At 36.6% G+C, this 15,308-nt stretch overlaps 1 protein-coding gene and 1 non-coding gene across 2 annotated transcripts in view; one reads left to right on the top strand and one right to left on the bottom strand.

The window, feature by feature from the left end:
* Positions 1 to 1,509: 1,509 nt before the first annotated feature.
* SPTSSB (serine palmitoyltransferase small subunit B) overlaps positions 1,510 to 15,308 on the bottom strand; it is a 62,842-nt gene continuing 49,043 nt past the window's right edge. Inside the window, exon 3 of the mRNA XM_049775579.1 lies at positions 1,510 to 1,770. Coding sequence (XP_049631536.1) covers positions 1,510 to 1,740 — 231 coding nt within the window. The 5' untranslated portion in view covers positions 1,741 to 1,770. The remainder of the gene's footprint in view (positions 1,771 to 15,308) is intronic.
* Positions 3,265 to 3,371, top strand: LOC126012835 (U6 spliceosomal RNA). The gene has a single exon (XR_007497190.1). It is a non-coding gene; the product is annotated as a U6 spliceosomal RNA (small nuclear RNA).

Raw genomic sequence — 15,308 nt, 5'->3', positions numbered from 1 at the left:
AAGAATTTGATACTTAGTACAAAACATGCAAAACTATATCTGAAAGTTGCTGTGCTATTTATAACATTTAGTCCAATTTATTTTGCAAAATGAAAGCATTTCCTATTGGTTTTATCTTCAAAACACATTTGCTATTTTTTAGCAAACGTACAAAATTATCTGGCACTGTAGCTTTTTTTGGTATTTTTATGATACAATAATAGTGTATATATATCATCAAAATTTATTCAAATTTTATCCTTCAGTATTACAAAATCAAAGTTATTAAGAGTAGAGAAAAACAATGTTTAATTCAGTAGTATAATTAAAATTGTGTGTATTTCAGTTTATTTCCATTTATTTATTTCTTTTTGGTGAAGTAAGAGAATTTTTATTGAAACTTACTTTAGACTGATGTGAGGGGAGAAAAAGAGAAAAGTGTTGTTCAGGAGAGATTGATATCTTCTCCAGCATGGAAATAGGCAAGCAGAGAAATACAGATAAGAAAGGAAGGTTCCAGGGAGAAAATAGATGTGAAGAGCAGCCAGGAACTTAGATATTTTAGGGAGGAACACTTTGAAGAATATTTAGGGGATACTCTATGCTCTGCTGATGAGTCTGGATATCCAAGCATTTAGTTGGGGCTGTTAAGTTCTAACTAGTAGAATATTACTTTTGGCCTATTTACATTTTTCGTCCTGTTACAAAAAATTTCAACAGCATTTTCTTCACCAAGTGAAAGGGTAGAGTGCAATTTATTTCTCTACTTCCACCCACATCTTGCAAGGCAGCATCACCAGTAAGAGTATCTAACTTTGTTTTGATTATATTTTGTTTGTAATACTTAAAATTATTTTGTGTTGTGATATGGAGTTATCTAAAAGTAATATAATTGATTTTAACTTTTGAAAGTATGACTTTTAGAAGCATTTGAAATAATTCATGAAACATGTCTGAAAGGAGGATTTCCTCTAGTCTAATGATTTTTTAATTTGAAATAAATTAATTTTGGGTATTAGCTATTTACAAAAATAAGATTTTAGTAGTCTTCTAATTATAACTTAATCAAACCTTATATGTGATTTTATGTATAATATCATAAAATAAGTATAGAAAACCTTTTACAAGAAGCTAAGAGACTGTAAACAATTTATGTATATATTTTTTAGTATTGAGTAGGTATCAAGAAACAGATTAATATGAGAGGTCTGGTAGGTCTCTTGTGCATCTGCAGAAAAAGTATATAAAATTTCTTGCTAGAAACAAAATATAAACTCATAGATTTGAATTCTGAGAATATGGTATATGAGGTAACATGTTATTATCTGTGTTCTGATACACAATATAGCATGTGCAAAAGAGCCTAGAGATTTCAATCTCAAATAGCAGCAAGAGTATTCGAATGCATACATAGAGAAGAAGCTCGACAAGTCACGCAGGAAAGCAGATACAGTCTTCAACTAAATCAGGAAGTTGTAAATCACAGATATGTATATTATTACAATGCCAATTCACAGGATACAACTGAGATCATTTAACGATTGTACTGTGATAGCCACACATTTTTGAGAAAAATTCCCAAGCCAGCCGGACATGAATTGGAATAAAAACATAGGCAGTGTATACCACCATAGCAAAAATAGTCAATAGTATGGTATTTAACATAGATTGTTCCCAGGGTTCTAAGACAGCACAGCAGCTAATTATTTGGTATTGATAGTAGAGCCAGTATACATAGTCCTTTACTCGTTTGAAATCCATGGTTGTTTTGTAAACCTCAGAAAATCAGTCCTGTTAAAAAAGGCAACAATTAGAAAGGAAAATACAAAATAACCCCCTCAATAAAACTAAGAAGGAAAGAACCAATTCTAGAGTCTTCTTAGATTTTCATGATCACAACACATTTTTTTTTTTTTTTTTTTTTGGTTTTTGGGTCACACCAGGCAGTGCTCAGGGGTTATTCCTGGCTCCAGGCTCAGAAATTGCTCCTGGCAGGCACGGGGGACCATATGGGACGCCGGGATTCGAACCGATGACCTCCTGCATGAAAGGCAAACGCTTTACCTCCATGCTATCTCTCCGGCCCCGATCACAACACATTTAAAGTATTTTAAGCAATGTAATGAACTTTAAACAAATGAATACATAATAATTGCCATTAAACCGAGCAGATTTGGAGCTGTAGTGATAGTACAGTGGGCAGGCACTTACCTTGCACTTGTCCTACTGGGTTTAATTCCTGACATCCCATACTTCCCTTAAAGTGCCAGGAGTAATTTTTGAGAGCACAGCCAGGAATTAGCCCTGAGTACTTCAGCTGTGGCTCAAAAACCAAAAACAAAAAGCTAGAGGTTGTAATATTACCAACAACTGTAATAAGTAACAATAACTCCAGTATTATATCTTTTTTTTTTTTTTTTTTTTTTGTTTTTTGGGTTTTGGGTCACACCCGGCGGTGCTCAGGGGTTACTCCTGGCTGTCTGCTCAGAAATAGCTCCTGGCAGGTGCGGGGGATCATATAGGAAACCGGGATTCGAACCAACCACCTTTGGTCCTGGATCGGCTGCTTGCAAGGCAAACACCTCTGTGCTATCTCTCTGGGCCCCCAGTATTATATCTTAAATTTGAGCATAACTGAGACTTATTTAGACATGTATCCAAAGATACATAAATGTAAATTTTCCATTTTATAGAATAAAGAGTATATACAGGCTAAAATTAATACAGCAATACTTTTCTCTTCAAATAGTCCTGATAAAAAGTTCTGCCCTTGTCTGGCATTTGGGAACATAGTTTATGGCATATTACCTAGGATCTGTAATGGGTAAGATTGAGCTTCCATGCCTAGCTTTACAGTGCCCAGATCTGTGGTGCACAATACTTTATACTAGAAAGCATTTTAATTTCTGCACAAGGATGTTCATGTGACCAACCCATATAACAACCTTGGCCCTCTTAGTCTCCAATGTGCTTTGTTTTGCAGAAACAGTGCACATGTATCACCATATTTTTTTGCTTACAGAGAAAGAAGCAAGAGAAAGAGTGTGTCTGATAGCAGGAGTTAGAAAAGGATTGGCAAACCTTGAAAGAAAAACTGAAAGGTCTAATTTAAGACAAGACAGACCAAAAAACACAGCAAACTTCTACACAAAGATAGCACTAAATTCCATGACAATTATCTCTCTCAATGCCAATGGACAAAATGCACCCATTAAGAGACACAAAATGGCAAAATGGATCAAAAAACTGAACTCAGCCTTCTGCTGCCTACAAGAAACACACCTGGTGCTCGCTTCGGCAGCACATATACTAAAATTGGAACGATACAGAGAAGATTAGCATGGCCCCTGCGCAAGGATGACACGCAAATTCGTGAAGCGTTCCATATTTTTTTGAAAAAAAAAAAAAAAAAAAAAAAAAAAAAAAAAAAAAAAAGAAACACACCTGAATACTCAGAACAAACATAGACTCAAAATAAAAGGCTGGAGGAAAATCACCCAAGCAAACAACACCCTTAAAAAAAAAAGCCGGAGTGGCCATACTAATATCAGATGACACAAACTTTATACTCAGAAAAGTTGTAGGGGACAAAGATGGACATTTTGTACTAATCAAGGGATATGTACAGCAGGAAGAAATCACTCTCCTAAACATATATGCACTCAATGAGGGACCAGCAAAGTATTTAATACAATTGTTGGCAAACTTGAAAAAGGATATCAATAATAATACAATAATTGTGGGAGACATTAACATGGCCCTGTCAACACTTGATAGGTCAAGTAGATTGAAACCCAACAAAAATATGCTAGACCTGGGGCCAGCGAGGTGGCGCTAGAGGTAAGGTGTTTGCCTTGCAAGCACTAGCCAAGGAAGGACCACGGTTTGATCCTCCGGCATCCCATATAGTCCCCCCTAAGCCAGGGGCAATTTCTGAGCACTTAGCCATGAGTAACCCCTGAGCATCAAACAGGTGTGGCCCGAAAACAAAACAAAACAAAACAAAACACCCCAAAAAATACTAGACCTGAAAAGAGAAATGGAAGAAAGAGGCCTAGTAGATATATATAGGACACTCCATCCTCAGAAACTTGGATACACATTTTTTCCCAATGTACATGGGTCATTCTCCAGTATAGATCACATGCTGGCACATAAAACATACCTCCATGAAATCAAGAGGATAGAAATTTTGCAGGCAACCTTTGCTGACCATAAGTCTCTGAAGTTAGATGGGAACTACAAAGGGACACACACACACACACACACACACACACACACACACACACACACACATACATACACACACACACACACAAACTTTAACAGCTGAAAATTAAACAGCCTACTACTGAACAACCAGTGAGTCCGAGATGAAATCAAAGAGAAAATCAACTTTCCTGGAAACAAATGATAATGAAAACACAAACTATCAGAACCTATGGGACACAGTAAAAGCGGTACTGAGTGGAAAATTTATAGCTTTGCAAGCACGCATCAGGAAGGAAGAAGGAATATACATGAATAGCTTAATGACGCAGTTTATAGAATTAGAAAATGATCAACAAAAGGAACCAAAAATAGGGAGGCAGAAGGAAATAACAAAGCTAAGAGCAGAAATCAATGAAGTGGAAACCCAAAAAACAATCAGAAAGATTAATGAAAGCAGAAGTTGGTTCTTTGAAAAAATAAACAAGATTGATAGACCATTGGCAAAACTCAAAAAGAAAGAGAGGGAGAGAAACTTGATAACCCATATTAGAAATGAAAAGGGGGAGATACTGCAGAGATTCAAAGGTAATCAGACACTACTTTGAGAAACTCTATGCCACTAAATATGAGAACCTGGAAGAAGTGGGTAAATTCTTGAACTCTTATAACCTTCCACCATTGAATAGAGAGGATGTAGCAAATCTAAACACCCCCATTACTATTGAAGAAATTAAAATGCTAATAAAAAGTTTGCCCCAAAACAAAAGCCCAGGCCCAGATGGATTCATGAATGAATTCTTTCAAACCTTTCTTTTTTTTTTTTTTTTTTTTTTTGGTTTTTGGGCCACACCCTGTGATGCTCAGGGGTTACTCCTGGCTATACGCTCAGAAGTTGCTCCTGGCTTCTTGGGGGACCATATGGGACGCCGGGGGATCGAACCGCGGTCCGTCCTAGGCTAGCGCAGGCAAGGCAGGCACCTTACCTCCAGCGCCACCACCCGGCCCCTCTTTCAAACCTTTCGAGAGGAACTACTACCAATCCTGGCCAGGCTCTTTCATGAAATTGAAAAAACAGGGACACTTCCAAATAGCTTTTATGAAGCCAACATCACCTTAATACCAAAACCAGATAGAGATGCTGCCAAAAAAGAAAATTACAGACCAATATCTCTGATGAACACAGATGCAAAGATCCTCAACAAAATCCTGGCAAATAGGATCCAATGCCTCAGCAGGAAGATCATTCACTTTGATCAAGTAGGTTTCATTCCAGGAATGCAAGGATGGTTTAACATCTGTAAATATATTAACATAATACACTACATCAACAACAAGAAAAATAAAAATCACATGGTCATATCAACAGATGCAGAGAAAGCATTTGATAAGATCTAACACCCATTCTTGATAAAAACTCTCAGCAAGATGGAAATGAAAGGAACTTTTCTCAATATAGTTAAGGCCATCAACCACAAGCCAATGGCAAATATTATCCTCAATGGAGAAAAACTAAAAGCCTTTCCTCTAAATTCTGGGACCATATGGGATGCCAGGATTTGAACCATAGGCAAATGCCCTACCACTGTGCTATTGCTCTGGCCCCTTGGTTAATGTTTTATATATTAACTTCAAATAGTGATAGTTTAAGATTTTTTTCTCAATTTGTATAATTTTCATATTTTTGCCCTATCACTAAGTCTGAATTTTTAATACTATGTTGAATACTAACAAAAGTAAACAAAAAAGTAAGCTTTCTCGTACCTGCTATTAGAATAAGAGCTTTCAACTTTCATCCTTTGATTCTGTTTATGATATTGTAAAACTTACATATATGGCCATTTTGAACTAATTTTCTTCTATTAATATATTTTCAGATATTTATTATCATAAATGGGTGTTCAATATTATAAAAATTCATCTACATTCAATAATATGATTTTGTATTACTTTTGTTAAATTAGTGTGCAAGCACTGAACTACTTTCTCTTCTATCTCTGGACTAAATTCCCCTTGATTGTGTTGTATAATCTTTATGACTTATAGTTGAATAATAATAAAATATTATGACTATTTTTGTAGGATATTTGAATCAAGAATTTGGTTGTGATGTTAAATGATAATTTTCTTTTTTAATAGTGCTTCTGACTGCATTTGGTATTGTGGTAATATTGATCTCAAATAAAAGTTTATAAAAATACTGTTTTTGCATCACCTGGAAGCAATCCTCTACCACGGAAGACCCTACCACTGCTCAGACATCCACCTGCTCAAAAGAGACTTCCCTTAACACTAAGAAGACTTAACAACGACCTGCTTACAGGACAGGGCTCCCTGCATTGCCCTTTAATGGTGAGGTGAAACGAAAGGACGCTCCACATCCTGACTTCAATGTAGGATATGCAGATTCCAGGATCTTTAATACAGAAACATGATACCAACAACAGAGACCATGTGAAAAGTGTTTTGGCACTACAGACAATGTCTTGGATTGGACGATCTAGCTTGCCTGGAGCCTAGAGTTGGTCTTATGCCAGGAAACTTCAGGGGTAGGATCTCTTTGTATTTAGGCCAAGGTTATTCCTTTCCATGCCCCTCATATTTTGGTGGGCCTATGCAAACAACAATTCCACTCTAACACCGTTTTTACTGTACTCCTTTGACTCTAATCCTTAAAAAAACCACTTAAAATTTGAGGTTAACTTAAACTAATATGCATGTACATGGAAATGTAAAAAATACTATGCCTCTAATGTTTAAGGAGTTAGGTAAGTTTTATGGCTTTAGATTGCCTTGTGTGCTGTTAAGAAATATTATAATGTGTTACAATCTGGGGACTTGAGGGACCAAGTAATTGTACATGGATTCTGTTTTAGTTATCTTAATGTTCTTTGGCTGAAAGTTCAAAGTTAAGATATCAACAAGGGGACTTCTTCTGAGAATTATGTTATGGGTGATTGTCCTTCCACTGTAACTTTACCTTGTCCTTTTTCTTTGCATCTTTGTTCTCATAATTAAAAATAAAAAATTAAAAAAATACTGTTTTTGATTTTCTGTAGAAGTTTATTTATTATTATTATTATTTTTTTAGGCCACACCTGGTGACGCTCAGGGGTTACTCCTGGCTATGCACTCAGAAATAACTCCTGGCTTGGGGGACCATATGGGACACTGGCATCGAACCATGCTCCATCCTAAGCTAGCCTGGGCAAGGCAGACGCCTTACTGCTTGCACCACTGCTCCAGCCCCAGTTTGATTTTTTAATTCAATTCTATTTTTTTTTGGTCACACCCGGCAGTGCTCAGGGGTTACTCCTGGCTTTAGCAAGGCTCAGAAATTGCCCCTGGGAGGCACAGGAGACCATATGGGATGCCGGGATTCAAACCACTGTCCTTCTGCATGAAAGGCAAACCCCTTACCTCCATGATATCTCTCTGGCCCCAATTCAATTCTATTTAATTTAATTCTATTTTTAAAATAGAAACCCATTTAGAAATTGCTTCAGAAAATTTAAAAGCAGCTTAAGCTCAGAGCTGAAAGACCTATACAAAGAAACTACAAAACACTACTTGAAAAAAATAAATGAGTATATGAACAATGAAAAAAACATCCCCTGCTTTTGGATTGAAAGTATTGCCAAAATCAAAATGGCATTACTACCCAAAGCATTGTACTGATACAATGCAGTCGTTATAAATATTCCATCATATTTTATGCCATCATGTTTTCAAAGTTATAGAAAAAACATTTCCTAATTTCTTTCTTCTTTTGGGGTGGGGGTCAGACCCGGCAGTGCTCAGGGGTTACTCCTGGCTCTACTTTCAGAAATTGCTCCTGGCAGGCTCTGGGGATTACATGGGAGATCAGGATTCGAACCACGGTCTTCTGCATGCAAGGCAAACGCCCTACTTCCATGCTATTTCTCTGGCCCCAAAACACTTCTGAATTTCTTAAGAAACAAAAACTCTCACCCCTATATAGCAAAAGCAATTATTGGAAAAACAAAGATAAAGGGCAGACTTTTTCCATATTCAATCTGTATTGCAAAATGGTAGTCATAAAAATTGTACAATATTGGTATAAAGACTGACCCTCAGCTCAGTGGAATACAGTTGAAAACCCAGAGATAGTCCCTCAAATATATGATCATCTAATCTTCAGTAAAGAAGCAAAACATCTGAAGTGGAAGGGTCAAAGAAAGTTTTTTTAACTGGTGGTGCCAGGAAAACTAGTCAACTAAATGAGAAAATATGAAAGAACCGCTTTTAAATGCCATATAAAAAATGCCAAATTGGGAGCTGGAGCAGTGGCGCAAGTGGTAGAGCATTTGACTTGCACGTTCTAACCTAGGATGGACCACGGTTCGATCCCCTAGAGTCCCATATGGCCACCGAAGCCAGGAGCAATTTCTGAGTGCATAGCCAGAAGTAACCACTGAGTATCACCAGGTGTGGCCCCCCCCCAAAAAAAAAGCCAAATCAAAGTGGAGTATACACAAAAAACTGGATACATATTTTCTCTAATCCACATGGGTCATTCTCCAGGACAGACCACATACTGGCCTATAAAACATACCCTCATAAAATCAAGAGGATAGAAATTGTACAGACTACCTTCTAGATCACTAGACACTGAAAATAGAAACAAACTACAAAGAGACACAGAAGAAAAACTTTAACACCTGGAAATTAAACAGTTTACTACTGAACAACCAGTGGGTCAGAGATGAAATCAAAGGGAAATCAAAACATTCCTAAAAACAAATGCCAATGAAGAAAAATTATCAGAATTTATGGAACACAGCAAAAGTGGTACTAAGAGGAAAATTTATAGCTCTGCAAGCACACATCAGAAAGGAAGAAGGCACTACATAAAAAGTTTAATGACATGGCTTATAAAATTAGAAAATGATCAACCAAAGGAACCAAAATAGGTAGGTAGAAGGCAATAACAAGGCTTAGAGTGGAAATCAATGAAATGTAAATCCAAAAAACAATCCAAAAGATCAACGAAAGCAAAAATGGTTCTTTGAAAAAATAAACAAGATTGATAAACCACTAGCAAAACTCACAAAGAAACACAGAGAGAGAGAAACTTAACAAACAGGATTAGAAATGAAAAGGGGGAGATCACTACAGATATTGCAGAGATTCAAAGGGTAATCAGAGACTACTTTGAGAAACTCTATGCCTGAAACATGAGAGTCTGGAAGAAATGGATCAAATGCTTTCTCTGCATCTGTTGATATGATTACATAGTTTTTATTTTTCTTTTTGTTGATATGGTGTATTATGTTGATTGATTACATATGTTACACCATCTTTGCCTTCCTGGAATGAAACCTACTTGTTCATGGTGTACGACCTTCTTGATGAGGTGTTGGATCCTATTTGCTAGGATTTTGTTGATGATCTTTGCATCTGTGTTCATCAGGAATATTGGTCTGTAGTTTTCTTTTTTGCAGCATCTCTGTCTGGTTTTGGTTATCAGGGTGATGTTAACTTCATAAACACTATTTGGGAGTGTTCCTGATTCTTCAATTTCATTAAAGAGACTGAAAAGGATTAGTAGTAGTTCCTCTAGAAAGGAATGGAAAGAATTCGTTAGTGAATTCATCTGGGCCTGGGCTTTTGTTACTGGGAAGATTTTTGATTACCATTTTAATTTCCTCTAGTAGTGATGGGTCTGTTTAGAGATGCTAGATCATCCTGGTTTAACTGTGGAAGATACTAAGAGTCCAAGAATGTACCCATTTCTTCCAGGCTCTCATGTTTCAGGCATTGAGTTTCTCAAAGTAGTTTCTGATTATGAAGGTATGTGGTCTATCCTGGAGAATGACTCATGTGCATTGAAGAAAATATCTATCCAGTTTTTTGTGTATGTGTTTAATAGTTACACTCATCTATGCATTTTAAGAAAATAAAACACATTATTTTAATAATGTCCAGAGATGAGGGTCGGAAGGACCGCTCATGATATGAAGCTCATCACAAGGTGTGGTGAGTGCAGTTAGAAATAACTATACTAATAACTACCATGACAATGTTAATGAGTGAGAGAAGTAGAATGCCTGTCTCTAATACAGGCAGGGTGGTGGGGTAGGAGGGAGATGGGGGACATTGGTGGTGGGAATGTTGCACTGGTGAAGAGGGTGTTCTTTTTATGACTGAGACCCAACTACAATCATGTTCGTAATCATGGTGCTTAAATAGAATTATTAAAAAATAAAAAGGAAAGTAATCATAATCGGAAAAAAACTCAAAATGGAGTAAAACCCTTGATATCAGACCTGCATCTATAAGATGTATTGAGGAAAACATATATTGAACTTTTCATGAAGTTGAAGCTAAAGGTGTCTTCAAATATGCAATATTACTGATCAAGCAAGTGAAAGCAAAGATAAACAAATGGCACAGCATTAAATTAAGAAGCATAGGTGCAAGCAGTAGGGCATTCGCCTTTTATGCACTGACCTAGGATGGACCGCGGTTCTATTCCCCTGGCATCCCATATGATCCCCCAAGCCAGGAACAATTTCTGAACACATAGATAGCCAGGAGTAACCCCTGAGCGTCACCGGGTGTGGCCCAAAAAACCAAAACCAAAACCAAACAAAACAATGAAGATTATCTCATATGATAAGTGTTTGATATCAAAGATATATTTGGCAATGACAGAACTTACATGAAAATCATTAACTCTCATAAAATGGGGGAGGAGATGAATAGAAATTTTGTTAGAGAAATACAAATAACATAAAGGAATATGAAAAATTATATGTGTATCACTAATCACCAGGGAAATTAAAATTAAAACAATGAGATTCTACTCTATACCAAGAGACTGGTATACATAAAAAGAACAAAAATAACCAGTGTTTTAGTGTAGGTGGCAAAAAAGGAACACTCATTCATTGCTGCTGGTAATGTCACTAACAATACTAACATTCCTTTTAAAAAATACTAGGACTTTGGGGCCAGAGTAATAGCTAGCACAGCGGTAAGGCATTTGCCTTGCATGCTGCCAACCTGGAACGAACCCAGGTTTGATTTTCGGCATTCATTATAGTCCCCCGAGCCTGCCAGGGGAGATTTTTGAGCTCAGAGCCAGGAGAAATCCCTGAGTGCTTCCGGGTGTGGCCCCAAACCCCCCCCAAAACAAAATAAAACAAAAAATCTAGGACTTGAACTTTCACTTGAGTCTGCAATTCCACTTCTTGAAATATATACAAGTGCTCAAAAAGTACAGAAAAGACATTTGTACTCCTGTTCTTTTTAGGACTATCCACAGTGCCCAAAATCTGGAAACAATTCAAGTGTCCAAGAATAGATGATTACAGAATATAGGACAACATGATATTGGCTGGCTATAAGAAAATTAAGAAAAAAATGTAATTTACTGCTACATGTATAAATCTTGAGAATATCATGGTGAGTGAAATTATGGAGATAGATGTACACAGAATTATCCCTCTCATAAGTCTGGAAATAAAGAAACTAATAGTGGAATAACAAACACCCAAAGACAAGGGAAACAAAGAACATGAAAATTGTCTTTTCAGTATTCTTCATGCCCTTGGGGTAGGGATGGAGAGTACTTTGGAGGTTAAGACACGGTGGACTTTGCAATGACTATGTGCAATGATTATGGTGGAGGACATGACGTGGTGCTCAAAGATGGTCAATTATTATGTGCGAAATGATATTACTAACAGTACTCTAACCACAATGCAGCATCTTGAGAGGTAGAATGGTGGGAGGGAGGTAAATGAGGGGGAGGACTTGTTGGTGGAAAGAAGTGGGCCCTAGGAAGGAATTAGAGTTGAAACATTGTCTGACTAAAACCAAATTATGAATAACTTTGTAATTTCATGGTGAATAATTTTGAAATGTGTAATCTATAATTTTGGAGGGGGGTCACACCCGGCAGTGCTCAGGAGTTACTCCTGGCTCTACACTCAGAAATCACTCCTGGCAGGCTCGGGAAACCATATGGGATACTGGGATTTGAGCCACCATCCTTCTGCATGCAAGGCAAACAGCTTACCTCTATGCTATGTCTCCGGCCCCAATGCATTCTATAAATTTAATGTTTGAATGAACTATAGAAATTCCCTGGACCAAGTCACTAATTTCAAAGAGAAGAATCACATAATATAACTTAATGGGAGAATGTTGGTGGAAAGCCAAAGCAATAGCACAGTGGGTAGTGTGTTTCTCTTTCATGCAGCTGACTGGATTTGATCCCTGGCATCCCATATAGTCTCCCAAGCCTGATAAGAGCAATTTCTGAGTGCAGAGCCAGGAATAACCCCTGAGTCTTGCTGTGCATAACCCAAAAAACAAAAACAGGCAAAAGCTTTATTTTGGTAGTTTGATGGTGTATGTGATGTGGAGATGAGTAAAACTGTACCCCTAAAACATATTTACCCACCTGAATCAACATATAAAAGAGGAACTGAAGAGATCCTACAGTGAATAAGGTCCTTGTCTGCAGCCACCAGATGGTCCCTCACATCTGCCAAGAGATCCTTAAACAGAGTGCCAGGGATAATCCCAGGACACGATCAGGCATATTTGGACACAACATAGTTTGCCTTACTTCAACATAAAGAATAAATAAAGGATAAAATGCAGGTGACTAACGTGACATTGACATTAAATAGGTTGATAGGTGTTAAAGCATATTGAATTGATTGGACCAGTTTGGTCCCTGAGCTTCTGAATCAACATTAATAGAAACAGAAGATCCAATGGAAGGTTTCTTTGTTCTACAAAGATCAGAGTATGGGTATATTATAAGGTACATTAACTTGAAGATATCACACTTTTTGATTTTTTTTTAGGATCATGCTCTTCCCTAATTTAAGACTAAATCCCACAGTCCACATTCTCTTCTATTTAACTAAAGGTCTGAATGCATATTTATTGGTTTTGACAAATCTAATACTCTTATTTGTAATGTATATCTTAGCATGAATAAAAGACACAAAACAGAGATTTATTTTTTCAGGTTGAGAAGAGGGTAAGGTAGAAGAATTATTAGTCTTGGGAAAAAGAGGAAATGTAGATTAAAGGAAATCAGTGAATGAGGAGGGATATTGGGTGAGTGGAAAAAAAGAACCTAGAAGCTTCCTAAACTGTTATCAAATAATTCATTGGAAAATGGGCTGCTATTTGAAATTTCTGAATGTTAATCAGCAACACTTGTTTTTCTTACTTCATTTTGTATAGTGGAGAAAAAATACCTCAAAATGATGTAGGAAAAACCTGAGACTTCTAAGTCATATTACTCAGAATTAGGTTAGAACAGCATTTTTCAACCACTGTGCTGTTGCACACTAGTGTGCCGTGAGATATTGTCTGGTATACTGTGGGAAAAAATTCCAATTTCATTCCTAACATGTGGCTTCAGTTCACAATAGACCAATCATTAGATTATTTTATAATAAAGTAATTATAAAATAATTTCTTTGTGTTATTTGATTCCTATTTAAGAGAATTACTTTATATATAGTCAATATAGGCACAGAGTTAATTTTTTTTAACATTTTCTAATGGTGGTGTGCCGCATGAATATTTTTTCTAATGGTGGTGTGACTCATGAAAAAAAAGTGTGCCTTTGCACAAAAAGGTTGAAAAACACTGGGGTAGAATAATTTAATATGACTGGAATGGAGAAAGTAGTCAAACAGAACACTTAAAAAAAGAACAAACAGGTGTTCTCACAAACCCACATGCTATATGAAAAATGAAAGACTATAAGGAAATATATAAAGAAGTAACAAAAGGAGAGGCAAAGTTTGCTCAGAGTGCACTTTATTGTTTTCTGTCAATAGGAAGCTAGGCAACTGAAAAAAGTTAAATAGCAGGTGATTCCATAAGTGGAATTCAACATTACAGATAACTTTATCCTGCAGTTGTACTCCTCTGAAAGTACCAAATTGTTAGATATTTTCATTAAGGGATTTCCATTTCCAAATGTTAAATGAATCTTCCTGGCCAAATTTAGCTCAAAGTGCTAAGTTTATGCTTCGCATTTGGGAGGCCTGCCTTTCAATCTTGAGCATTGATTATATGAAAGTGAGTATTTTACACATTCATAGGAATAGCCCCAGAACACTGCCAGTGGTGGGTGAACTATAACCTCTCCAAAAAGAAAACTAATCTGGTAGGTACTTCTGAAACATCTGAATTTGGATTTATAAAGTAGAACTTAAAGGTGATTTTGTATGAACATAGAAATTATTATTATTAATTATTATTATTACTATGTTTGGTTTTTGGTAGAGCTCAGGAGTTACTCCTGGGTCTAATGCAGAAATATCTCCTAGCAGGCTCAGGGGACCATATGGGATGCCAGGGAATGAGCCCGGGTTGGCCACGTGCAAGGCAAACACTCTACATGCTGTGCATTCATTCTGGCCCCAACTTCCAAATTATTTTTTTTTGAATTTATTTGAATCCTAATATCATGACATGAAAATGGAAGTTTATCTTTGTGTTCTCTCTTCCCAATAACCTATACAACCTCAGTCTAATAATAAGAGCATCAATAAACATATCCCAACATAGGATATATACTTTTTACAATTTATTTGATTAGTTCTTTTTAAAAGCAGTTTGAAAAGCTTTAGAACCCAAATAGCCCAAGGAAGCCCAACAACACAATATAGTTGGTTATCATGAGTTAGATGCTGAAACAAAGAAAGGAATATTCATAAAAATGAAGAAAATCTGTGTAAGGCATTGGCTTTGGTTGATAACTATATTAAGCTTATTTGGTTCAAGGTAATAGCATAGAAAAAATGACTTTACCTCAATTGCTGAATATAACTTTACTGAACTATTGTATCAGGAAGGAGTCCTTAAAATATAAAATAGAAATCATACAAAAAAGGATAAAGGACATCATAGAATGAGAGGAAAGACAACAAGAAGCAGGGAAGACATGCTACTTTGGATATGCAGTTTTTCTCTTACATGAATCAATGGAAGAGCATACTCCTCTGTTTATCGTCTCATCATTAATGTGTTGCTAAAATCTTTCTAGGGGTCAGAGCGATAGCACAGCACTAGGGTATTTGCGTAGCACAGGGCTGATCCAGGACTGACAGTGG

Source organism: Suncus etruscus, chromosome 6 (genome assembly GCF_024139225.1).
Source record: "Suncus etruscus isolate mSunEtr1 chromosome 6, mSunEtr1.pri.cur, whole genome shotgun sequence".
NCBI classification, from domain to species: domain Eukaryota; kingdom Metazoa; phylum Chordata; class Mammalia; order Eulipotyphla; family Soricidae; genus Suncus; species Suncus etruscus.
This window is presented reverse-complemented; position numbering and strand designations above follow the sequence as displayed.